Genomic DNA, 27,473 nt, shown 5'->3' on the forward strand with positions numbered 1-27,473 from the left:
CATGGCCTGGTTGGCAGTGTTGTGTTCCGCCATAGGTTGGGACTCCCTGATCTCAGAGGTCTTTTCCGAACAAATTCTGTGACACGGCAGCCATGGGGGGATGGACTCCGGGCACACAGCACAAGGAAGCTCTGGGCGGCAGAGAGGGTCACACGCAGAACCCGCGGGGCAGCTCCCGAACCCGGACGTGACTCCCGGGCCGCCACCGGGCCCCTCAGCTCCCCCAAGCGGGCACCGCGCAGCCGCCTGCTGCCGGATTGGGCGGCGCTCCTGTCAATCAGCGCCCGCGTGCGGGCGCCGCCCCCTCTTCCCGTGGTGCCTGCGCGCGGCGGGCGCTGAAATTCAAATCCCGGGAGCGGTTGGGGCGAGGTTCGGCCGCTCGCGGGCGGCCTTGGCAGAGCGGACCCTGCGCGGGCACCGGCACAGCGATGGACCCGTTCACCGAGGTGAGGGCTCGGCCGGGCCCGGCCTCCCGCAGGTCGTCCGCTGGGGAGGGGGCGAGTTGTCAGTGGGGAGGACCGCGGGGACACAGGGCAGGGAAGGGGCCGGTTGGGGTCCGAAGGGAAGGAGCTGTTCCTTGCGCCGCGCTCTTGGTTCGGGATAGTCCCACCCTCGTCCCTGCTCGCGGGGCGATCTGCGGGCTTGCAGCGACCCTCTTGCTCTGCAGCGGGGAGACCCTCGCTGCCCCGCCCCTGGAGCCCCGCTCCTGCCGGTGCCTCCGCTCCTGGAGCCGCCCGGGCTGTGTCAGATCCCGCCGGGAGAGGACAGAGTAGGGCTGATAGGCGCAAGGGTTTGCGGAGGAGAGGCCCTTTCCCAAGCCGGGAGTTTGCCTTCCATGCGTGTCTGGCAGATAAGATTCCCAGCGGGGACGGAAGGGATCTCGGCAGCAGACGGGAGCGCTGTTGACACACTGTGCCTGCCGTACGTAAAGGTCCTAAATCATACATAAAGGTTCATAAATCTGTGAAAAGAGGAGACCATCTAATAAAAAATGCATACTATTTGGCACGATTGCCACATGTGATTGGTCACTTTGGCAGGCACAGTTCCTTTTTTTTTAAAAAAAAAAAAAGGACTGTTGGCTGTTAGAGTGAATTGGCTGTGTGCTTAAGTTTTACAGAAGCAAAATTGTAGTAAAATGAAGAACTGGCCACCTTGAATCTGTATGAAGGCTGAAAGTTTCTTAAAGATGCTGTCTGTACTCTGATTTAATGTCAGAGGTGTAGTTTTAGAGCTGTCTTGTGACTGCTTTGAGAAATGTCATAGTAAAAAGGGCCTTCAATCCGCAGCCTGCGTACATAAAATCTGAACTACTTGAAAAAAAATTCAAATCACATACACTGATGAAATACTCTCTCCACCCCTTGTAAACAATCTGTTTATCAAACTGACATTCTTTCGATAATTTGAGTGCCCAGAACAGGTGATTGCACAGATCTGATTTTTAAAAAATGAACATAAGGTGTTGATCTGAACAGATTTGCTAAATGTGTTATGCCAAGGCAGTCCTACCCTATTCCCATGTAAAGCCTTGCTAAGTGTAAACATCTAAAACCTCCTTCCTTAATTGGTAGTGAGTGACATGATCCAGCTCGTCTTAAATAAACTTCAAGTCCGGACTACTGAATCAAATTTAAAATGGTTTTGCATTCTGGGAGATATTCCAACCTGTACACGCCCTTCTTGTACATAGCTGACTTGAAATGCTTTGAAAATGACCAACTGTGAGGCCACTCCCCAGAGTAAACTTCATTCAAGTGTTAGCCAGTATTGCAGAGTGCTTAAAAAGTCACCTTATCAAGAATATTTCTGCTGTGGAAGACATTCCACTGTTGTGTAAAGTTCTGACCAATATTAGTGTCCTAGTGTTGAAGCTTAGTAACTTTTCCCAAAGTTCTGTGAAAAGAAATTTACCACGTATTTTTAAGTATTTATATTCTGTGGTTTGTGTTGCTGTTTTTTTTTTTCTTTTAACATAACCTTCCTTTAGGTTAACTGCTTTCAAATAATCTTTGTCTACACATTTCCATATTCTGTTACTTGCAGGGACCTGGTGAGGCACTCTAAATGTTGGTTATGTAAAACCTAATAATTTGAGCCTTAATTGGATGAAGCATACTGTTAAGTGTCTGCTGATCACTTTGCAGTACCAAATTTTGTCTGTGTCTCAATGAATTTAAGTTCAAATGAATCTTGGTGTAAGATTCAGTGGAATGCTTTCAAAACAGCTCTGAAATAATGATTCTTTTGGTTAATCTTGCAAAAAAAAGCTGATAACCTTCTGAATCTCAACTAAATTGTTAATACAGATTGAACTGAGGAGATGGTACAGGGGGTACATTCTCAGAATCACAATGAGCGTACTATTTGTGACTCCATTAATAGCTGATTTTATAACTCAACTTTCTTGCACAAAAGGGTTTATGTTTATTACTATGGGATGTTAGAAATAGTCTAGGTTATTTTGTACTTTGAAGTAGTTTTTACCATTCATAGAAGCAAGGATGATTTCCTAGCATGGAGGATGAGCAAAGAGAAATAAGTGATGCAGTTGTTTGGGGAAAATTTGCAAATGTGAGGTTTGAAGTTAACTGTAGCTTCAATTGCTCTCTTTGCTCTATTCTGCTAGTAAAGCAGGGTAGTTGAACAAATTCTTGTTTAAGAACATAATCATATATGATTATATATGGGCCTAAGTATCTTCTCTAATATGCACTTTAAAACATACTTTTGAAAAACTGAAGTTGCCCATTAACATTTGAGGTGGGAAAATTTTTTCTGATTTTTAGAAAGTGCTTTTGTAACACAATAATCCACTTTGACTTTGTAGTCCTCAGATTCCTTCATGTAATAAAATAGGTAATTGTCCCAGGCACACTGTGTGATTCTTGGGGCTGTTCTGTGCAGAAAGGGTCAGGAGCTGGACTAGAAAGTGGATCCCTTCCTGCTCAGTATATTCTAGGATTTTAAACTTCTGTGATACTCTGGAACTTTGTCATCAGAACAATTGGAGAATGTCCTTGTAGAAAATACCCTGTTGATGAACTTGGAAAGTAAGCCTCCACTTGTGGAGTGTGGCTTACTCATCGTGTGTAACAGCACTGTTGGAATTATGGCAGTTGGATGGAAAATTTGAGATGCAAGAAGCCAATAGGAGCTGGAGCTGAATAACAGAGGCGTGCATTCTTGGGAAGTGACATCTCATATTAACAACTGAAACTCTTTTGCTCAGCTAACAAAACAGAAAGGAATGTGCCTCTATTTGAATAGAACTGTAGGAATACTGTTGTAAGACATATTCAACTTTTTGCAAGAAGAGCTGTTAATTTAAATTGCCTTTAGGTTTTTTTTAATGTGGGTACTACATGCACTTTGTATCCTGCTCTTTGCATTTTGGAAGTAAGGAATGTTGACTTGTGGGCACAACTAGCATGGAACCTGCATTAAAGGCATTCATGCATTTCATATATTTTGGGTTTGGGATTTTTTTTCCAAATTCCCTCTCTTCTGTGAAAATTAGCAATGCTGAGATTTGTTTTCACGAAAAAGCTGTTGAGATTGACATTCTATTTGTCCTGTGTTGCCCTACAATAGAACATTGTTTAAGACTTCAGCCTTAGACAGTTAAAAATGTCAAATGTGTATTTAATTGCTGTGCAACAGGACAGATAATGGCTGGCACAGTTCTCACAATAATTTATGTACCACCAAACAAGTGCAGTTTATATGCTTCCCTTTAAAGGGCATTAGTTCAATTGCACAATTTCTTGTCTCAACCTTAAAACCTAGATCAAAAGAGTCATTAAGTATCCTTTAGATGTGATCAAACTGAGTGATAATGACTTACAAATGCAATATTTAAAACAAACAAACCTTTTAGACCTGAATACTGTAAGGAATCACTTTGTATTAGTGTGGAACACTTACTAAAACAGCTATTTTATATGGAATATAATCAGGGTACTCAAATTTCCAATGAGTAGGAAATGAAAAAGAATGTTATATAGCTCCATTGCTATCCCTTTATATGTTTTTCTGTATAGAGATATCTTAATAAACAGGCTATTTACCATAATATAGCTAGGTATAATATCAGTCTATTCTTAAAATTTAAGCTGGAGGCAAAGAAATTCACCTTTTGATTTAGAAGGTATAATAGCAATTTTTTTTAATATTGACAGCCACGCTTTTATTTGTTGAACTTTTTTATGACCTCTTGACAATTGCTTCAATGTTGTTTATTTTGTTAGAGGGCTAGTGCCAGTCAGGTGACTTGACCAGATGCTTTAGCAATGTGTCAGAAAACCCTGCTAGCGAGACTTGACAGATCAAGACTGTCATGTGATGATTCAGGATTAAAAAAAAAAAAATTACTTTCAAATATTTCTGATGACTTTGGAGTCTATAGGAGCCCCTCTTTAATTTTGCCATTGATCCTGTCTCTTTAGCCTGATTTTCTGTCACCAGCAAGCTAGCTGGAGACAATAGTTGATGTAAGGACTGAAATTTGGAACCTGCTGGCTATCTATGCTAAACAGAATTCCATCATCTTTTACTCTGAGCTGTTACCAGTTAACACACTGCGATGTCTGGTAACACATGACTTATTGACCACTCAGAAACTCCTTGAAAGAACCCGTGCCAGGCGAGAGAACCTGCAGAGGAAAATGGCAGAGCGGCCGAAGATGGGGGCGAGACCCACAATGCAGACCAAGAGGGCCAGAGAGCCTTTGGCAGAAACTGGTAACCAGGCACCTCTTCCCAGTGACGAAGGTATTTAGTGGCATGTTTAATAAAGATTGTTTTGATACCAGTCTCATCTTTTTTTCCAAAGGGAAAGTGAAAACCCTGAACATTTATTTTATACTAAACAGTGATGGATGCAGTTATTGGCCACTAGGGCTAGTTTGTGTTTAGCTGGACCTGAGAGCAGATGTGCCAAGTCCTTAGTTTAGAAATGATTGTGTAATGCCAAAGAGAGTGCTTTGTGCTTGGTAGATTTGGGAAGTGCATTTTTTTTGGGAAGCATATCAGAGTATTCATAAATCATAGCTTTATTTGTACTACAGTTATGTGTTGTTGGAAAATATTTTAGATTGTTTGAATACTAATTTGTTTGAATCTCTGACATATCCAGTAAAACCAGATACAAAGCCATCACCATCAAAAAGGCTCTGCCCTAATGATATGGAGACTCAAGCTCCTAGTTCAGAGAATGTACAGCCAGTTCCTTCAAGTTCCACAAACCATGACTCTCCTCAGATGACTTCAGAATCGCACGAAACTGCTTCTAACAGAGCTCCATTGGTTCAGCCTCTTGAGAAAGTAAAACAAAACACCAAGTCAGAAACTCCTGCGGCCCTTTCAGTCAAAACACGTATGCAGAAGTTGGCAGAGCAGCGGCGCTGCTGGGATAGTGAGGGTATGTTTCACATGCTAAGTACCATTGGTGTCTCTCAGTGTTTGCATGGATGATTAGGTTGGCTAGAAGAAGATAATGTTGTGTGTGGGAAGATTAATGTCTTTTTAAAGAATTCTAAGACAATACTAGGGCAGGCCTAAAACATTGAAGCTGTTATCTACAGCTTAATTTTAAGCTTATTTTTCTCTGTTACTCTCATGCCTTGCTCCTCACAACACTGACATAAAATTAGTAAACTGCTTGATTAAAAATTTTTAATTTGCTTAATCTCAGTGCCTCTAGGGCTAGTAGTTTGTTTCTGTTGATGGCAGGAACATCTAATTGTTGATAAACTCAATATATAGTGTAATGTAAAAGATACAGTTCTATCTCAATATAATTTATTAGCAAAATAAATGTGTTTTCTTTTTTCCAGATCCCTCTGAATGTGTTCCTCTGTCTCCTCTCCAATCAAAAGATCTGTGTGTTTCTCCACCTAAGCAGACATCCAATGCCCTGGCAAGCGAAACCCCTATTGGGAGGAGAGGCCGTTTAGCTAACCTTGCTGCTACAATTGGTTCCTGGGAAGATGACCTAAGTCATCCATCTGCAAAGCAAAACAATGCACAAGAACAGCCTGGCACTACTTGTTTATCCAAATTGTCCACTACAAGTGGAGCATCTGCTAGAATCAATAGTAGCAGTGTAAAGCAGGAAGCTGCATCCTGTTCTCAAAGGCTTGTTGAGGCTTCTATTAATAAACCAGCAAACTCAAAGAGAGCGGTGAGTGTCTGATTTAGTTGCTAATTAAAAATTGATTTGAGTATTGTATTGGGACGGACAAATGCTAACACATAACTGTTAATATGAATTTAAAGATTTGGTGTGAGCAGTCAGTCTATTTACAACTTTTGCTTTATTGCAATCCCTCACGCCCTTTTTTAATAGCCGATCTGAAACAGCTTAAAATTCCTTTTATTGCAACTTAAAGATGAGCACTTGTGTGTTTTGTTGATGGCAATCTACTTGATTGCTGCCCTTGACCATCAGAAGGGGGGCTTGTTACAGAGATACTGGATTTCACTCTGTAACTTCATGTAGTTGATTGACTGAAATTGTGAATGTTATTGCTGTACGAAGACTCAATCAGAACGATGAAATAAGTAGTACCAGACACTTATTGATCAATTTATGCAATTTCTGCCATGACAATATCTGCCATGTGCATTCTTGTTTAGGCAAATGTGGGATAATATTTAAAATAGCTGACAAGAGCATCAAATGCTGAAACAATTTGAAATACTGGATAAAAAAAAAAAGTACTAAAAGCTTAACACTTGTTCTTGGCTTTTTCTTTTGTTGAAGGAACAGGTGTATCAGCTGATACAGTGCTTTTATTCTTTTTCCTCTTGAGAGAATAAGAACATAAGTCTCATCTTTTATTTTTTTCTTTTTCCCTTGTTAAGGATCCAAACAATTTTTTAACGCAATCTTCAAGAGTCACTGCTCCCTGTTCTAAAGAATCTGAAGTACAACAACAGCCGGCAGAGAATCCCTGCAGTCCTCGGAAAGCTGAAGAGCGTACACAAACAGCCAAGTCAGCTTTGCCTCAACCAGTTCAGTCCAAAGCAGAGCCAGTCAGAGGAACACATGTGCAACTTGAACCTAAGGGTAAACCCACGACACCAGGTAGGCTGTGTTTTGGCTTCAGTAAATAAATATTCATTCAAATTAGGCCTATGTGTGCTGTGTTGAAAACAACATACTAGTTAAGAATTTAAAGTACCATACCAGATAATAGCTATTTCCAGCTGTAACTTGAATAAAAAGCTGATGAGTTCTGTGATAATTATTTTAAGTTATACAGCTTCTGTATTTTGCAGGGGATGTTTTCTTGGACGTGTTTTTAGTAACTCTTAAGAGCAAAAGCAGCCTAAAATGTTAATTGACATTATTCAAAGTTTATTTCAGATTGTTTGGTACTATATGTATCCATTTGATATATGCATATTTAGAAGAAATAGAGCACCTATGTGGCAACAAGATTCTAACTTTGCAGTGTCTTTATTTTCAGTGATAGCATTGATGTCAAAACAAGTGAACATCCTCAGTTTTTAATTCAACTCTTGTTGTGTCAGAAACCTGGACTAACAGCTTGAACTCTTAAAAATGATGGCCAGAAAAGCATGTTTTAGATATGCTGACAGTAACAGATAAGCTCAGTCAAGCAGGGTGGATGCCAAACAACATTATCCTCCTCACACACTAGAATGCTTATTTTTGTGAAAGATATAAGTGGGGCTGGTTGTAGAGGAAACTTGGAAAAGGCAAATCAGTTTAAATAACAGATGTATTGCATATAGACTGTGGTAAGAGACATCTACTTGCTTTGATTTACTGTTTTATTAACATCACCGTTATGATTTGCATTTCAGGTTCAGTTTGTAAAAAGTGTAATGGAGTAAGAGCTGTAAAGGAGGCAGCTTAATTGCTTCACTGGCAACCTTCAGGATACAAAATTGCAGTGATTTCTTTAATATTGAGAGTTTCTTTCAAGGCAAAACAATTGTTCTTGTAGGGGGATCTGGAATTAAGCCCTTCCTGGAACGCTTTGGGGAGCACTGTCAGGAGCGTAGTGCACGCAGCCCTGCTACGAATACTCCAGGCTGCAGAACACCCACTGTTACCCCAAATACAAGGACAATCCAGGAGAGGCTTCTCAAACAAAATGAAAATTCCTCTACTGCCAGTTTAGCGCTTCAGCTTAAACAGGTATTACTTGTTACACTCATAGCTAGCTTATAAGCCTGGGGAAGGTTATTACTGTTCTGCCCCTACCTGAGAAATCTGAAGTGTTGTGACACCTTAAGGCTGTCAGCTTTTCTCCCATTTCCCTTCATTTGTTTAGGAACGTGAACGGGAACTTGCATGCCTTCGTGGCCGATTTGATAGGGGCAATCTGTGGAGTGCAGAGAAAAGTGACAGTTCAAAGAGGAAGCTTCCAGAAGCTAAAATGGTAATGTGTCATCTCCTCAATCAAATTATGATACTTTGAATTGCTTTAACGTTTTCTGAATACAAAGTTAGATATGGAAATGTATATAAGGGATGAAAACCTATGCTTTGGGAGTGCCCGGGCTAGCAAGACCACTTGTCTAGTGACATGTATGATTATTAACAAATTATTAGTTTATTTACTTCTTGTAGAATCAACTAAAACAAGTGATACCTCTTTGAGCCAATTGACTTATTTACTTTTTGATGATTAGTAACTGCAAAATCAAAAGAGCTCCTCATGCAAACATTTAATATTTACTCCTTCCGTTAAATATCTTGGATAAATAAATAGGGTATTGGATAGGCAACCTCTTTTTCCTAGCAGATGTTAAAATGTATTTTTTTTTCTGGTAGTTTTTTAGTTGCTTTGAACAATACCTCCTGAATGCATTCTGGTTTTATTCTTGCCAGGAAAGCCAATCTCAGGCCAGTCCAAAACATCCTCCTAGCTCAGATGCCTCTGCTCTTGGATCTTCAGAAGACACATCAGCAGGTGACAGGCCAGCAAAGTCTCCCAGCGTGGAGTCTTCGGGTGAGAACTGTCACAGTTTGCCTGTGACTAGGGCTGGACAGGAGCACTGCACTTGATATTCATGAGCAGAGAAAGAGGCCAGTAACTGATATGTGGAACTGGACCTCTCCTTTGGTTACTGGTTATCTTATCTAAATCTTCTTGTATGATAGTAGTACTCTGCACTCCTATACCACTTGAAAGGATGGCAAGGCAAGACTGTCTTTTTGTTTTTCAATGGATATACCTATGTTTCAAGCTTTAATGGAGGTTAAGGGCAGGGAAGTGAATGAGAATTGTCAGTTGTGTGTTTAGTCTATCCCGAGTAACCAAATTTACCTATTTACTACGTGCGTAACCAAATTTCACAAGAAGCTAATGAGAGGGAACTCTTCCCTTGTCAGTATCCTTTGTGATATTAATTCTTATGGTAGGACACCTGAAAAGAATTGTGAGGTACTCCTGGAAGCCTTTCTGGTGCTTACTGAGCAGAAGAATATTCAGCTCTCTGTGAAAAAAGTGTGAACTTAGTTAACGCTCTTGGTGGACTGTTCACTGAAAGATCTAACAAATGTCCTTCTAGAAAAATTGGGTTTGCATGCAGTGGTTTGTTCAGTGGATTTTTTTTTTTGTGTGTACTTTTTAAAATTTTCCCTTTTGCTCATGAGTGTCTGCACTCTGCTATGGTTTTAGCATTGTTTCTTGTAGTGTCAGTTTTCTGATTATAATATAGAAGTCTAGATGTACAGGTTGTTGAGGGTATTCTAATGGAGTTTTTTTTTACATGTGGCTAACTGGAATATTTAATCTGGTGGTCTTTTTGTTAGTAGGACTTCTAAAATTCAATAACTAAAATAAAGGTTAGACATAATACTTCTTTTCTTTATAAACCCCTTAGATACTTCTAAATGTGAAGAGACTGATAAATCCAGTCCTCTGAAGACTGCTGAGTCAAAGAGCCCTGTAAAAGCAATATCTGTCTCAAAACTTGAACAACACGATGAAAAACCAAAAGGTTTGTATTGAGTAGACTAATATTGATGACTTAGCTCTCTATGGCCCCTTGTCTAGGACAGTGTTAATAACCTTCAAGTCTGAACAATGAATTCAAATGAAAACATCTGCTGATTCCCATGTGTTTTTTAATGAGATTTATATAAAACAAATTAGGAAGCTTCAGTTATCATACATAACTCTTCTCTCTTGACATTCAAGTCTTCAAGGAATATTAAAAAGCTCATATTAAGGACTCATTGGAAAAGGACAGAAATAACTGCCCTAGTGTTTGACTTGCGGTTAAGTTTCAGATGTATTTGAACTAAAAGGTTGAAATTTGTCTAAAATGTGCATCTATATATTCCCTTACTGCATTGATTATGCAGTATATGTAAAAGTGGTATATTAAAATAGCCATGGAAGTGTGCTTTTAGGTTCTATATGGCCGACTGCAAAAACTGCTATTTAATCAAGCTTGCTTGAAAGGCAAAACAAGTTTGCTTCTGTTTAATGAGAGTCTTGATGTTACTAATATATTTTAAAATGTCACCCTTCAGATGAAGTATACGAAGGCAAAATGCATGTGGATGACGAGATGAATAGCTCAAAGGTGATAAATGAGATTTTTGAAATTCTTCAAGAGGATGGTCCAGACATAGAAAAGCTGAAGAAAGAAATGAGCATGAGCCTGGAAGGTGAAAGTGATGAGGATGAGCAGGAAGAGTCGCTGAACATTTCATCAATGTCTCTGTTAACCCCTCTAGTGGAATCTGTTGGTTCAGAGGTGAGAATTCAGGGAGGGTGGGGAAGGGCTTTATTATCACACAGAGGTGTCCAACTGGCTTGTGAGCTGTGATATTTTGTAATATTAGGATATGTGGGCAAATAAAGAAGTTTCAAATGGTATTTTGCTAATGAAAGCATAATGAGGCAAAATTATTTTTCTCTGAAAATAGTGTAGCATATTGGATGCTCTGCTAAACAAGTGGTCTAAACCTGTTACTAGTACTGGACTTGCACTGGTATACATGCATTCAGTGGAGTGACTGCTGATGAAAAATCTGAAGAGAAGTAATTATGTAACTGCACTGATTTGGAAGTTAAAGGTGACATCTCATAGAGTTCAATCATCCGTTAGTGTCCTTAAATAAATAAACTTGCTCTATGTCTGTACTTGTAAAATATCATCTGTTAAATAGTATTAAGCAAATTTACTGTTTATATGTAAAACAAGTAAAGGAGAAAGAAAACAAATTATTATTATGTGAACAGATAGCTGTAATATAATATTCTCTTTTCCTCAGGCCTTTGGTTCTCCTTCTAAGTCAACTGGGGAAGGTAGCAGTATCAGTGATGTCAGTCTGAAGTCTGAGAAGCTCCAAAGGACCAGAGTTCCCAGGGCAGAATCTGGAGACAGTATTGGCTCTATGTCAGAAGATCGCAATCTGCCTTACAGGTAATAAACACAACCAACACCCCTGATTCTGTAAGTGCTCAAGTTAAAACACTGGCTTTTTTAACTCTTCTAATGATATATACTACTCAAACTACAACTTAAGCTTTTTTTGCAAGATCTCAGCCTTTATCAAAGATTGTGTAGTCTTTTATGTTTCTTAAACTTAAAATCAGCTGTTAGAATACCTTCTTTAAAGCCATTTAAGCAATTTGGAAAACTTCAATGATACATGCCTATGTATCTTTTAAGAAGAGCTTGGCATACCTGTGAAACATTTTGTGATGTTTCCTTTTTCAAAAGCGTTGATGCATACAGATCTCAAAGATTTAAGGAAACCGATCGTCCTTCAATTAAGCAAATAATTGTTCGCAAAGAAGATGTGGCTTCCAGACTAGAAATGAGAAGAAATGGCCCATCTGATCAAGTCAACATCAAAAAGAAAATGCAGGTACCTAATATGCTTCTTAAAATCCTTTTTCTAATCTACTGTTTTCAAATTTAATTGCCCTTATGAATGCCCAGGATGTTAACATACTGCTTAGAACTGCAAAATAAGGTTGTTAGGTTATTTCTATTTTGCATAAATATCTAATGGTAGGGAATGATGATGATGCATAATTTGAACAGCTAATGCTTCACTTAAAAGGATCATGTTATGGATTAAGTCTGGAGAGAACAAGCCATTATTTTGATAAGAAGACAGAGAAATCAGTGTCTTAGCACTGCCTTTGGATTAAGCAGAATTTGTAACTACCTACTTTCAGTAGGTAATATTCTGATCTTTACTAGTGCTTTGTTTGTGCTAATCTCTATTGCTGAATTTCTGGTTAGTGCTGCTACTCCCGGAGAAGGGAAGACTAGATGGGATATGGAACATATAATATTGTAGTCTTTCACTCCACACCATACCTCTGAGATCAAAAAAAAGTTGTGCTGCAGTGTTCTTTTGCTGAAGTAACAATTAACTGCAAGGCTTTTGTAGTTTGCTGTCTAAAGGAAGCCTTGCCCCCCAAAAAAGCTCATCTAGAGACATTTCCTTGTTTGAATGCAACACTAGTTCTCTCTCTTGATAATTATTTTTACTATTTGTTTTCTCTAGGAACTGAACAATGAGGTCAACAGGCAACAGACAGTGATTTATCAAGCCAGTCAAGCTCTGAACTGCTGTTTTGATGAGGAGCATGGAAAAGGGTCACAAGAAGAAGCAGAAGCAGAGAGACTTCTTCTCTTTGCAAGTAGGTTTTTGTACTCAAGTTCAATTCTTTGTAATGAACATTTTGACAAGCTTCATAATTTCTTCCTCATGCATTTATTGTGTTACATTGTGGCCATTTATTAATAGTTCTTCTGGAAAAAAGAACAGGATAATATCTGTTCTGTCTCAGCTCATTTTATAGGCAAGAGGTCCTTTTTGACCCTTAAATATTAATCATTTTACAGTGTAATAGAAATATAAGTTGCATTTTGCATACTTAAGGCAGAAAAAAATTGTTCACTACTTTTTCTTCTGTAGAACTGTAATTAATTTCTTTGTGCAGCTGAGAAGAGAACTGCTTTATTGGAAGAATTGAATAAACTGAAGAGTGAGGGACCACATAATAAAAGAAATAAAGCTGCTTCTACTTCCGCTGAATTTGCTCCCTCCAGGGGATCTGTTTCCATTTCAGAAATGCGTCTACCTCTAAAAGCAGACTTTGTATGTGGTACAGCTCAAAAGCCAGGTAAAACTAGCAAACAAAAGCTTTATTTCTTTTCTCCTCCTTCCTCATTCTCCCAACATGTATTTCTGGTTCATTCTCCTTGGGTTTTGTTTTTTTTTTGGTCTTCTGCTTTGATGTTCTCAGAAATCTAGGAGTAATGAAAATTTAGCTATTGCATTCAGTTCATCTGCTTCTGACTAACTTTTCAATGTTTCCGTGAAAGCTGATGTGTGGTTAAGCTGGCAGACCTAAGTAAAATAAATAAGTAATAAGTAAAATAAATAAATAACTAGGATTATCTGCTGATCTGACTGAAAGTTCCTCTCCCCTTTCACACACTGGTTATTGTAGGTCTGGCCTGAGATGCCCCAGGCAGTAAAGCAGTTGCTGTGAATCCTGTGGAGACAATTTTACGAGTAGACACAGCATAAAGAAAATAAAATTGTCAAATGTAACTAAATGTTTTAAGTAGGGTGAAACAGAGAAGTGCTTAATAGCAATGCAGTACTTGGGGATTTTTTTAGATACTTGGAGTCCTCTGGCTAACCAAACTATCTGATGTGTGCTTACAGAAGCAGGAAATTACTACTATGTAATAATACTGAGATCTGGAGCAGAAAACATGGTTGCAACTCCATTAGCAAGTACTGCCAGCTCCTTGAATGGAGATGCTCTTACTTTTACTACGACATTTACTATGTAAGTATAAAGAAACTATTGAACTGGTTTTAAGTCTGATGGTGGAACATGCATAAAAACATTTGTAGTCTTAGTTTATAAGAATGTAATATTCTGCAACAAAGTGTGGAGAGATTTTGTGGTATAGCTATTTCCTTCTTCAAAAAATAGCTGAATAGCTGGAAGGCACTTCTCTCAAAAGAGCAACCTAGACTTATTCAACCATCCATCAGCTATCTTATCTGTTGCATTTTCTGCCTTTTGTTCTTTCCTGGAACACCTGCAATGACAGATGGATTGCTGTGCTTGAGATGTGTTTTTCTCTTTTGCAGCAACTAACATTTTATATAGCTATTTGGTCTTGGTATCTGGGAAAATAGTGCTTTTATAACTGTAACTTCAACTCTCACATGTCAGCTAAAAAGGCATTGTGAGTTCAAAAGGCTGTTTGCTACTAAGTCTTCAAAATAAATAAACAAACTCTGTTTTTGAAGTTCAGCTGTACTGGAATTTTCACTTAAAGCTGTTTGCTCGAAAAACCCAGTCTGTGACAGGGGAGGGTGCAATCTGAGAAATGGTAGATGCACGTTATCTGCCTCTTGTCAGCCTCTCCCCTTTTCTGAGTTCCAGAAAGTATTTTTAAATAGTAATACACTAAAATTTTCTTGCTCCTTGGACAGTTAAAAGGAGCAAAAGGATTGAAGAAGTAAGGAGTAATTTAAAACCCAACAAAGCCAACCAAAACAAACAAAAAACCCCCCAAAACTCTGCCACAAACAAAAGCCTTTTTGCTTCAGTTAAACTTGTTTTTTCTTCCCTTTAGGCATGATGTGTCAAATGACTTTGAAATAAATATAGAAGTTTACAGTTGGGTATGTATCAGTTCCTGTGAAGAGGAGGTGTAAGGGAGAATGATGTGCTGTACTTTCTCAATACCTTCTTGCCTTACAGGTGCAGAGAAAAGAAGGTACAAGCACTGATAAAAGGAAAAAGACAAATAAATCTAAGGTAAATGAAACCTGAAAATCAGTAATGTAATGTTTCAACAGAAGGTATACTAGCAAAACTGACTGATAGTCTTACACAATCTGTTGCTTGCTTTTACTCCCTTCTTGGAACATCTGCCACGACAGATGGATTATGGAGACCTACAGCAATTAGTAGATTGGACCTGCAGCACTTGGTTGAGTCTGAAATGTATTGGTGGGGAAGAAGTCTTACTAGTTCTGCAAAATGCTATGCTTTGCAGACATTTATTTGTTAGGTGTGGGGCCTCCCATAGCGTTTTATTGCCCTTTTTCTCCACTTCAGTTAAACTATGCCAGTCAATACGCCCTGTTCTGGAGTTTGATTTGTCCTAAAAGTTTTATTGATCAACTAAAAACTCCTCTTTCTCCCCAGTATTAAGTATAAGCACTAGATGCTTACTTTTTAAAGCAAACATTGTTTTAATAAGGGTGTGCATATCAAGTGTTTGTGCTTTTTTTTTAAGGATATATGAAGATATGTAACCCTAAACAAGCCTTTCTGGAGGTGGTTTGGGTTTTTTTTTTTGGTGGTTTGTTTATTTTGGGTTGCTTTTGAGGGCGTGTGTGTGTGTTTTTCTTCTTTTCATTCTAATAGAGCACACAGTGAATTAGTGGCTTCAGGTCTGATTTCCTCCTTGACAAGTTCTGTCACTTGGTAAAACCAAGAAACTTGAGTGTCTTTTAAAACAGCTGGAATGAGTACTTAAGTCCCCTGTTGGCAAGCAGAAATAGGAAATTTCTTTATTCTTTGATTTGGCACAGTGAAAGCTTCCACCTATTCTCTAATAAAAATTTCAAGTACCAGGGTTCACTAAGGAGTTTTTACTTAAAACTGAATGATTTCATGCTACTGAGGGTAACTTGCTGATATGAGGTAATAGGTTTGCCAGTGGCACCCTATACCTGCTTTTTGACAAGCTACTTAGACTTGTCTTTCAACCTCAATAAAAGTACATAAATCCAGTTTGTGCTTAATATACAGTCTCACTTAAACTTTGAGATTTTAATTTGAAAATAATGATGTATAACAGCAGTATATTGAACATATCCTTACTTTTATTGTTAATTCTTACCTTTAGTTTAGCAAATGGAACTTTGCAATCCCATTACATAGGTAAAAACACTAAGATTGGTTTTCTGCTTTAACTTTTCTGCGGTAATTATTTCTTTGCTATGCAGCATTTCTTCCACTGAGATCTATTACATCCAGTCAAAACCCAAGACTTACTCATAGTAATGAGTACCCATTCAAAATTTGGGATAAGCCTTCAGTAGTTTCACTGTCTAGTTCTCATGCAAATGTGCTGGACAATTGCAGTAGCAAAAGCATTTATCTTCTTGTCTTCTTTTGTAGGTTATTACTCCAAAGAGATTATTAACATCTATTACCTCGGTAAGTATGAATTTAATATTGTAACAAGATCTGATTATGCCCCTTTCCAAAGGCCATGTTCTTACAGATTAAGGCTGTGCCCATAATAGATTCTTTCTGTTCCTTATGTAAGGCTCTACAAATTGTCCAGTTTTCTGCCAAATTTTTCAGTCATCAGCTCAAGAAACAGCTCTGTTACATATGTAATGCTGGAAATATGCATTTGTTTGGACTTTCTTTTCGATTTTCTTTCTATTTGATTAGGTTTTTAAAAGTTTCAAAGAAGAAATGTACATTTCAAATGTAATTTCTTTTTACCTTGGCTTTGTCTTCAGTAGAAACTGTCAAAAGTACTTTTTTTTCACTAAGCTTTTATTTCTCTCTCTTTCTAGAAAAGCAACCTTCTTACTCCAGGTAAGTAAAGTCTAAACCATCTTATGCCAGGATGAATAATCTACACTCGCTGTCAAAATTACTATATCAATAAATAACACTTGTAACAGATGACAATTAGTGAGTAATGAACACTAAATTCTCCAGCCCAGAAACTGGCCCTGTGCTTATTATGTTACCATTACATTCAACAGAAGATATCTTTACAAAATCAGAACTAAAATCTGGTATCAGATACCTATGGTTTGCATTTTTTTTCCTGAAAGTATGAATTAAAGCTAATTTAATGATTTTAAAATTAGAGAACTAGAGTCTGCTGCCAATGAAGTAATAACAGAATAATTTGGAAATATGAACAGATCCTGAAATCCTTCTTGTGTGTATTGTTTTGTATAAATATTTATATATAGAAAACATATATAAACTTGTTTATACATTTCTGACTCTTGACAGAGAAAAACAGCACCTCTAAGTATATAAAAACATTATACACTTATCTGACTAAAGTTTGTGATACTTGAGCTAGCTTTAGCAGGAATTGCAGCAACAGGAGCTCATGAACTAAATCTGGAATGTGTATCATGCTGCTGCTACTAGTAAAATTCCTGAGCTACAGTGTGTGTTTCTCATGATGTAAGTGCAAAGGAAAGGCGTACAAGTTCTGGAGGATTGCAGCCTGTCACTTAAGAGGTTAAGAGATAGAAAAGTCACATTCCTACTGCAGGGTATGTGTGCCTTGTAGTGTGCCCCAGCACACTCTCCATCCCCCTGAGACTTAAAATGCTTTGTTTTCTCCTTTGTGGATGTTTTCAAACCTTGTTTCTTCTGAAAGAAAAGATCTTCTCAGGAGGAATGGCGTGTGTCAAGATTCTCTCTGAATATGTTGCTGGGCTGGGCTGGGCTGCACTGCAAAGAGCGCTTCTCCTGGAGTACTGAGCAGGGCATGCATGCAGTAGTGCAAATAAAGTACTTTTTTTTAAGCCTTGCAGCATCCTGATTGTGTGTTTTGGTATGACTTCACTTTAACTTTTCTCCACAGCCATGGCCAGTCCAGGTGGCCCAAATGCCATACGCAGTACAAATTTCATCCTTGTTGGATCCCACAAGTTATCGCTGTCTTCTGTGGGAAATACCAAATTTGCACTGGACAAGGTAATGGAAATTATTGGTTGCTAATCCAAAGGTAATTGCATGCTACTAGAAAAATAAGAGTGGGTTTACTTTTCAGGTGGAAGCACTATCCTAGAAATGAAATATATATAGTGGTTTCTAGATAGGTTATTTATATAGACATTAACAATTTTTGTATAGTTTTTACTTACATATAATATATGAATTAAATGTTGTTTTGAGATAAACTTTCATTACTATGCCAGGGGCTCTTTAATTTATGTAGGTTAGTATAAGATATGGTTGTGCAAAGATAACAAAGGAATTTGATTACTAATTTGCTTTCACTGACAAAAAATTGATGTATGCAGTTGGCATTTCTATATGTGGTCTTCATATTGTTGCTCCTAGTCTTGCAGTTATCACTAAAGAAGGCATTAAGTGTGTTTTAATGATAATGAAGTTTTTGAATTTTTCTGCATTTAATTGACCTAAAAAATGCTATTTGAATATATTTAGGAGTATCAGTTTTTCCTTTCGTATCCCAATTAAATTTGTAGAAGCAAATTATCTTAAGGTTTTTTTAGAGCTCTTATTGACTTTTATGCCATTAGTTCCTTGTCTAAACAGAATGTTTATTGGCTTTTGCTATGAGAAGTTTAAAAATGCATTTTTACATTCATTGCAATATCTAACCTTGTAATATCTAATATCTAAAACCTATTTTAATAGGTGTTTATGCCAGCAGCTATCCTAAGCTAGTTTAAAATTAATTCAAATGTTACTACAGTTTATGGTAGTACTAAATCACAGCTTTAGCTACCCAAGAGCAGCAAAAGAATAATTTTGGGTTTTTTGGCCAATCAAGTCTTATGGCAATAATAGTATTATTGCAATTTCAGCTTCTGATAAGAGATGAGAAAACAAGAATTAATTGTGTTTGTGTATAAGTCTTAAAACAAAATATCTCAATAATGCTATCTTGCATTTTAGAAGTTCTACTTTTTGTAGATAGAAGCAGATTCCTTTACTGAAACAGCTGGCAGGACAATGGTTAAATTGCACTGTTGTTACTGACTATGTGAATTTCAGAAGTAGCAGCTTTGGTTCTTCAGCATAAATGTTCCTCTTAACCAGAACTATGTGTAGAAATCTTTGTGTGTAGCTTCCTTACTGGAAACCTCTTGTTCTTGGAGATAATAGAATCAGCTTTTGTATTATATTCAGCAGTTTAGATTTGGACTTCATTGGTTTGCATTGTATGACAGGACACTGGACTGGACTAGTGAAATATAGCAAAAAGACAATGTTCAAAGAGAATTCTGGGGAAACTATCACTTGGTTAATTTTTTGCAGATGCAGTCTTACAGTTATCTGGCAAAAAGGGGAATTCTTATTAATGATTTGTTTGGGTTTTTTTATTAAATTACCTCAGTAAAATTTCAGTTTTGACTGGCCTAAGGCTGTACCAAACAGCTGCTTGCTTAATGTATTTCTAATATGGAACAAATGGATGCCACAGTGGTTTTTTTGAGTGTCAGTCCTCTCTTTTACCTATGCATTGTTAAAATGCAGGGTATAAAGGACCAAAATATAGTTGTGTATAACTGTGTCCTTTTTTCTTCTAGACCATAACTTTACACTAATTGCATTGAGCATGTTTCTTTTTTCCCTAGATAAATTTTGAAGGGGAGGAAAAAGAACTGTTGGGATATATGTTCCAGGACAAGGTTGCTATGATCCTTTAGTTTCTAACTTAAAAGAGGAAAATGCTTTCTAGTGCATGTTGCTTATTTCTGGCTGGCCATTTTTGCAACTTTTTTTACTTCCTCTGAGAAAGTGCTTACAAAGATTTACTAACTAAACACAAGATGCTAGAAGCCTTTAAGACTTGCAGAATTCTACCCCTTTCTTTCACAATAATAAGCATGCTGCTGGAACTCAGTTATTTTGGTAGCTTAGGGTTGCTCCTTAACTAGCATGTTTTTCTTGTCGTCCTAGATCATTAGAGGAGGGTGTTTCTTGCTTCAGAGCAAAATGTGTTTCCTAAAGAGTTCTAGTCAGGAAATTTGAGCCAGCTTCTTGATGAACTACACAGAACATAGAATCAGCTGCTGTGCTGATAAGAGAACCAGAGAAAAATGTCTGGCAGCCTAAATTCTGGTTTAACTCAACTTGTTGCTGCGGAAGAAAATTAAAATCTCTTAGAACCTAAGTAATCTTGCTCCTATTCTAACCTTGTTCTGACAAGACATATCAAGACATTTGGCGTTTTAAACAAAAAGTTTTGAAAATACTAAACATGTCAAATAAATGAGGTCCTTATTTGTACACAAATGTGCACTTAAAGTATTTTGCTTGGTGTATGTTTTGGCTTTAGAAATTATGTGAATTGATATCCTTACCAGAAGTAATTTGTCTTTAACCTATGAAAATAGTTTTATCTAGTTAATTGTTTACTGGAGTCCTGCAGAAGAAAGTGTTTTGGATGAATTTTCATGGTTTCTCTCAAAATTAAGCAAGTGATACTTTTAGTACCTATCATCTGCTATTTTTAATCAGAAGTCTCCTAAGAAACCAGTTTTTCAAATGCTTGAGTTCTTTTGAGATGTTTTTACAGATAATCTTCTATGACAGCAAGCTGTGTTCCTATGGCAAATACCTGAGTGACCACACCAGTAGGCAAGATAGCATAGTCATGGGCTTTAGTTTTCTTTTAATCTAGTTTGATATTTGTCAAACTGCTTTCTTTCCATCACCTTTAGCTCTATAAAGTGATATATTGTTAACTAGAACTCAGTATTTTCTCATTATGTCTACAAGAGGGTGTTTTGAGACCTGATTTAGTAATTAGTAATGGTATTGTAGGTTCTGCAAAACTGTGTTGTGTTTGTTATACAACCTCTTTGCTTTGCCTCTCACACAGTTCCTCACTGCTAAACTTCATAAATTGGATTCTTCTCTTCTGACATAAAGCTTAAAGGAGATGCAAAACCCATAAACCTGAAGTGGGGAATGGCCAAATATTCTTGAGGCCCTCATTCAGAAATGGGTTTTACTGTGCTTTATTAGGGTTATATGCCATTATTCCTTGATGTAGCATGTAGGGTTAGAGTTGTCTTATCAGTCCTGGATTTCTTATTTTTGTTACGTGGAAGTGTTTTACTATTTTTTGCTTCTCGAGTGGTCATGGAGACTCCTACCTAATGCTTAGAATTTTTCTTGCTATACTATTCCTGTTGAGTACAGGAGCAAGCCATTAATGCTGTTAGTTGAGTAGATCTGACTTGTGAAAATGATTTGATCACCTGCTTCTGCATGTATGTCTTATGTCTGGGAGGAAGGCTGCATGAGGTCTGCAATTCAAAGGTGATCCATTTCTAACCACAACACTTATTTTGGTGTTCTGCAGGGCTCACTGAGGCCCACAGATGAGCACTTTTAACTACTGAGGGTTACTCCTGTTCATCTCAAGTACTAGCAAAATTTAGTTCCATTTGCATGGTGTTGATTTCATAGTTCTGAAAGCTATTCTGTACTCATGCCTGTGCCTATTCCCTTGCAAACAGTTCTTTATTTGTATTTGAGTGGCAGCATCAGCCTTCCTGGCTTTTCTAGTAATACAAAAGATGAGTGTTTCTGAATTTTTTTGTCAATTTCTTTTTAAGATTCTTAGCAGTGTTGCTTATTCAGATTAGCAATAAAATATGGTTTGTAGAATGCTGTGCAGGTCATCATTTGCTTGTTGAATTAGCTCTTTGCCTCAGTGAAAGGGGGTAAAAAAATGAAGGGATGTGATTTCATGGAGTAGTCAACGTAATGAGGCATTATGTGTGGAGGGATTGGGGAAAGCTCAAAGGCAGACTTTGCATGCTCTTCCTCAAAATTCTTGACTGTCAAATGGCTGTTTAACTGACCTCTGGTACAGTAATGAAGCTTTCTTTTTTTTCTCCAGTGGCAAAAATAGGACTGGGAACCTTTTCTGTTAGAAATTACTTAACACATGTCTTTAACACCTTGAATGCTAGTTGAGAACTGTTTTCATTATTTCTCCCCTTTCTAGGTTTTCTTTTATGTAAAGATTTATCTGAGTAGGCACTACTACATCAGTATCTGCCAAAAATGCTTATGGTATCCAAGTACCATTCCTGTTTAAGCTCACTTTGGTGAGCTTTGTTATTTTCCAAACAACTTGGTCTTAAACTGAGGCAGAAGCTTGAAAGGTGTGGACTGGTGCCTTCTGTTGTTTCTAACCATGCTTGCAGAGCCTGTTTTCATAGCTAGTGTGCATGTTTATATATCTATATCCTGATGAGCCAACTAATAAATAATTATTGGAAAGCTTCTAAATGAACTTGAAACCAAAAGTGATTATTACTGTCTTGCTTGAGTCTGACTGACTGCTTCTTTCTGGCTGAAGGTCCTAAGAACAAGACAGTGCTAACATCTTGGTGCAGGTGGCTTGCTTGAACTGGTAAGACTTAGATGAGATATGTCAAAATTAAATGATTGTTTTACATTTTGCAGGTCCCCTTTTTGTCTCCTTTGGAAGGTCATATATATCTGAAGTTGAAATGCCAAGTGGACTCTTCGGTGGAGGAGAAAGGGTTCTTGGTAAGGTATTTATTGTATTCACTTCAAACTCCTGCCTTGGAAATTACAGGTCCTATTAAATATAGTAATTTTTTAATGTCACGCTTGTGTTTAAAGCTAAAAACTGGCTTGGTTGTTTTTTTAGAATCTCTGAACCAGACCACAAATGGTTTTTAGTTTTTAGTTTCTCTTCTAAACATGTCTAAGTTAAGGCTACCTTTTAAAAGTTTGTGTATCTCTCTTATAAACATCTGATTTATTTTGAACTTCAGTTAACCTTCTCTTTCTAAAAATCTTTGATGGTAGATGAGATTTTAATTTCAATGGCAAAAAAATTTTACAGGACTCTTTTTGTGTGTGTTTAATAAACACAAAAGATTGGGTCTTTTTCCACTGTGTTCACAGCTTTTCTAAATGACAAAGAAACAACAGTATTTTTTTTTTGAGAGAAATCTTGTGCCATTCTCTCTAAAACTGGACCTAGAAAATGAAGCTCATACTTGGGCCTAGGAGCTGGAACTGTTGAAATGTCCACAAGATGGCAGTAAATGTGCTATGAAAATGAAACATAACATTTGCTGTTATTTTTGTGTTTCCAGAAATCACGATTTCTTTAGACTCTTTTCAAACACTGCTTTCTGTCTCCTTTCCCTTTACTTAATTGAAGTTGAACAGATTTCATTAGATGCAAACATTTCACATGCTTATGGTATTTGCTGTCCCATGTTTCTGTGTACTAATTTGAGAAAGTCCATATTTGCTTCTACTATACAATATGTATAACCTGAAGAATGATGTACATGCATACTGGATTTGTTCAGAGTAAGGGTTTGGAAACTCCCTGCACCACTGAAAATTAGAATCTGAATTGTGAAGAGTGAGAATCACAATACACACCTTAATTGGGAAAAAAGTTCTGTGTAAGTTCAAGAGATATCAGGAATAGAAGTCAGATACTAAACTCTCCATTCTAGTTCTAAGGAAATGAGGCTTGAAATGGATGAAATCCAGCATCCAATAAAAGAACTGCCAACACAAACATTTAAAAATCAATTTCTAATTTCCTTTGAACTGACTAAACTTTCTTGAGTGGCCTCTTGAATAGCTGCATGTTTTTTAATCCTGATTTTTTAAGTCAAAAATTACTCAAATATCTAATAATAATAAATTGTTTTTTGAACACATTTTACCAACCATTTATACTGTATATACTAGAAATAACCATTCTTTACCTTAAAATAATGGGAATGCTTGTCACCATCAACATGAAAATCTCGTAATTTTAAACAGCAGTGATAGGTGCCTTTTAGCAAAAGGCTGCAAACCTGAGAATGATAGTGTGAGCTAATTTTCTATACCATCTGGACAATAAATACACTGTCTGAGTAAAAGCCTCTCTCAGTATAATTTTTTTTCCTTTTCTTTCATTTAGTGCTATGAAAGGTTGTACTTGCAGAACCATTCTGGTAGAAAAATAGTCAAATACAGACCAAGCTCAAGGTACAAAGTTACCCCATTTAATTTTTTATTTTTAAGACCATGTTTGAAGATGTCAGTGGATTTGGAGCATGGCATAGGCGCTGGTGTGTGCTGTCTGGAAATTGTATCTCCTATTGGACATACCCAGATGATGAGAAAAGAAAGGTAATGCTGTTTTGTAAAGCTTAGGTCTAAAGTTCTGTAGTGCCCTACACAAATAGTTGTTCATTGTTAAGGACAGTAATGTTTAGGCTTTAGACTGGTAAAGCATGGGATTCAAGTTCCTTAAGCTTCCTTGGGGAATGGACGGGACTTTCCTTCATAAAGCTGACCTAAATCATCATTAGAGACGGACTTCCCTCTCTAGTAGAACAAGGGGGGAAAGTGATGGAAGATCCATATTTAATTTCCCCTTTAGTCTCAAGGCTTTCCATTGTGCTCATCAAATCACTAATTATTGAATTGAAATTGATTGGACTTGTACAGCTTAATAAGCAGACTGTATCTAGTTGCCTTAAGTTTTAGACAAAATGATGACTAACACTTAATATAGTAGAAAATTAGAGTGGGCAATCCTTGTATATTGCAGAACTATCTTATTTGACTACCTTATTTGAAGTCCTTGTCTTCTTGCAGCTCCACATTGTAGCTGGAACTGGTGCTTCCTAAATGGTTCTCACAGAAAACTAAGTTCTTGTTGGGCTAATGAGACAAATCAGAGGTTTATCTGTCACTGAGGTGAACCTTCTTGTCTCCTTAGTGTGTTCCTGCAGTGCACTAAATTGTTTCCACTTTCTTTTAAAGACTGCTTTCCAAGAGGGTTTTTCTGATTCACTGAAGTTATTTACCATTAAACACTTTCTTGTTTAGTGGCAGAACATTTTCTTTCCCAAACTCCATGGCAAACTCTGGTCCTTTTGGGACTTCTATGCCAATCCAGATGCCTGAGTTTAGTTTCTTCCCTGCTAACAGAGGAACACCATATGCTGATAGTTGACATTGCCAAAATATATCAATGTACTTTATTCCCTTGCCAGGAGAGAGGGAGAAATCTTTGCCTACTGTAAGACAAGATAGTAAAAAAAAAAAAAAAAAAGTTAAGCAAGAAGAAGGTTCCTATTTTGCTTTTGTCTGCAAGCAAGAAGCTTTGGTTTGTTTTGCAGATTGTTCTGGAAAATTTTCTAGACTTGTTTCTCTATTTTTCAGAGAGAGAGAGTCAGCTGTATTTTGGTGATCTACAAAAATATAAAACTTACTAAATGCATCCCCTCGCCCCTACTATATCTGTTCCATTGTGCAGAGATAGATGTCACCCAGAAGTATCAGTATTAGTCCATGATTACTTTAAATCATGGGACTTATTTTAAAATAATAAATTTCTTACAGCTGCACATATATCACCTTTTTGTATGGAGTAACTCACTGAGAGAAGGTGTGTTCACTTAGTATCATTGAAGTTGTCAAAGCATATGTTGTTCAGAATTACTTTTGATTGCAGTGCTCTTGACTGGTGAACTGATTTCACTTTCAGCATCCTTTGGGCCGGATAAACTTGGCTAACTGCACTAATCATCAGATTGAACCTGCCAACAGGGAGTTCTGTGCCCGTCCCAACACTTTTGAACTAATAACTGTCCGACCTCAGAGAGAAGATGACCGAGAGACCCTTGTCAGCCAGTGCAGAGACACACTCTGTGTTACAAAGTGAGTACATAAAACCATGGAGGTTGTGGGAGGGTATTCTACCTCATGTGATAGTTGTAGTAATGTAGGAGCTTTACAACTTTGTCATAATGATGCAAAAGTCATTTAAATGCTGAGGTTTTGGGTGGCACTTGAACTGTTTTGTTCACTTTTAATCTTAACTGCTTTCTAGAAGTGGCTTGGTAGCAGGATAGTGGAATGTTTGACTTAATTTTTAACCCCACTATTTCTTCTGGGCTTCTGTCATTGGTCAGCTTGACATTTGTCACAATAACTAATTGGAGGTGGAAAATAATCCATAGGGTTCCTTGCCTTCTAGGAACTGGCTGTCTGCTGATACTAAAGAAGAGCGTAACCTTTGGATGCAAAAGCTCAACCAAGTCCTCATTGACCTTCGCATGTGGCAGCCTGATGCCTGCTACAAACCTTCTGGAAAGCTTTAAACTTGGGAAGGGAACTACACAAGAAAAGAATTTAAATGAAAATGTTGGAAGTCCTCTGGGTCACTTATGCTTTAAGTTTGAGAGAGTATTTAACATTATACAGGACTATGTTATGCAGTATTTTTATTTCACTTAAAAAAATTTAAAACCTTCTTACTTCCTAGTTTTGAGTATGGTAGGAAGCAATTAGCTGTTTTTAAATGTGCTAAATATTTATATAACTCCTTTTTTGGAAGTCTTCTAGCTAGGTGCATTCTCTTTTTCAAACAACTAAATTATTGCAGGAAATCACACTTCAGGGCAGTAAGGGGGGCACTAGCTAGTGAAAGACAAGGTTTCTAGATAACTCAGCTCCCTGAAAGAAGCAACACTTCAAAATGCTCTTAACAAGAATGCTGCTGAAGCACAATATCTAATGTTGTAGCATTTGTTGGGGTTCTTTTGTAATGATCTGGCATAGAAGTAACTAGTCAATTTTATTCTACAACATGCAGTACAGATAATTCTGCTTGTCCAGCATCCTTGTGGTCAGAACAAAACATGCACAACAGATTCATACTACTTTTGCAATTTCTTATACAAACTAGTGTGGATAAGTGCGTGGTGTGTACACTATGTGATTTGCAGGTGTGGAATTAAGTATGCAGTATATTGCACTTTGATAGAAATGGAAGGTCTTGAATATTTTTGTTAGGACTGCTATATAAAAAATAATCAGACAGAAAAATTTAGGTTTATGGTTGTATACATCAGTATTTCCTGGGACTTGTGGTTTTTACAAGCTGGAGTTCTCCATTTGAGAACCAGGAATAGGTTAATAGGTAGTAAAAGTGCCCTTTTTTTGTTTTGTTTAATGATAAGACTTTACAAAGCTGCTGTGTACCAACTAATACTCCTCTGGCTGAAAAAATGGGTCTTCCTCCCCTTGATATACGTATCCACAAAGCATATAAAAGCAGTACTTCAGACCCAGCATGAAAATGGCAACATTTCTCAGTTAAAACTTGCAGTTCTCATGGCTTTTCACTGAGCGTATTGAAATTCCAGCTCCTTACTTCACTAGGAATGCAGTAGTGGAAAATTTAAGATTGCTATTGCTGTTATATATTCACACTTGAAACACTAAATTCTGTTACCTTATACTGTTTTCATCCTGCCCCTTTTGTACTTGCTTTTAAATCACGTTTTCTTTTCTGATGTCTTTAAATATTTCTAAACTATGTATTGAGATTTATTTTATTCATTTAAAATAAAAAGTAAAACTCTCCCTGCTTTTTTCATAATGTCATCTATGCAATTTGAGATACTAATTTGTAGGCTGAAGAAAAGCTGGACTCCACACAGTGTTTAAGGAAGGATTCTATTCTGTACATGTATCCCAGAATTCCACTTGATAATGTGAAGCCTTGGACATAGCTAGCTGAATTTTGTAGTGGGAGGCCAGATTGTCCATGTGCAGCAGCTCATCAAATATGAAGAGGAGAGACTTTTTTTTTGTGACAGAGATATGGCAGCAGAATAACACAACATGGACAGTGCAAGAGCAAATTTC

General features: G+C 37.4%; 1 protein-coding gene across 2 annotated transcripts; it reads left to right on the forward strand.

Annotated features, from left to right (window-relative positions):
* Positions 1 to 334: 334 nt before the first annotated feature.
* ANLN (anillin, actin binding protein) lies at positions 335 to 27,192 on the forward strand. Of its 2 annotated transcripts, XM_054629377.2 has the most exons (25): positions 335 to 446; positions 4,620 to 4,773; positions 5,138 to 5,422; positions 5,838 to 6,184; positions 6,868 to 7,090; positions 7,980 to 8,173; positions 8,310 to 8,417; positions 8,870 to 8,990; positions 9,868 to 9,984; positions 10,523 to 10,749; positions 11,270 to 11,421; positions 11,722 to 11,869; positions 12,521 to 12,656; positions 12,960 to 13,142; positions 13,694 to 13,820; positions 14,623 to 14,671; positions 14,751 to 14,807; positions 16,182 to 16,220; positions 16,592 to 16,613; positions 17,632 to 17,744; positions 19,379 to 19,432; positions 22,230 to 22,316; positions 23,832 to 23,939; positions 25,306 to 25,478; positions 25,798 to 27,192. In XM_054629377.2, the coding sequence occupies exons 1-25, from the start codon at positions 429 to 431 to the stop codon at positions 25,919 to 25,921; spliced, it is 3,366 nt and encodes a 1,121-aa protein (XP_054485352.2). In that variant the 5' UTR covers positions 335 to 428; the 3' UTR covers positions 25,922 to 27,192. The 2 variants fall into 2 exon arrangements, with proteins under 2 accessions (XP_054485352.2, XP_077034561.1); XM_077178446.1 differs by lacking the exon at positions 19,379 to 19,432.
* Positions 27,193 to 27,473: the final 281 nt, after the last annotated feature.

Source organism: Agelaius phoeniceus, chromosome 1 (genome assembly GCF_051311805.1).
Source record: "Agelaius phoeniceus isolate bAgePho1 chromosome 1, bAgePho1.hap1, whole genome shotgun sequence".
NCBI classification, from domain to species: Eukaryota; Metazoa; Chordata; class Aves; order Passeriformes; family Icteridae; genus Agelaius; species Agelaius phoeniceus.

What these genes read in the sequence shown, in the direction of transcription:
- ANLN (XM_054629377.2), top strand. An exon ending in CAGCAAACTCAAAGAGAGCG is followed by an intron (nt 6,185 to 6,867) that starts GTGAGTGTCTGA and finishes TCCCTTGTTAAG; the next exon opens with GATCCAAACAATTTTTTAAC. An exon ending in GACACACTCTGTGTTACAAA is followed by an intron (nt 25,479 to 25,797) that starts GTGAGTACATAA and finishes CTTGCCTTCTAG; the next exon opens with GAACTGGCTGTCTGCTGATA.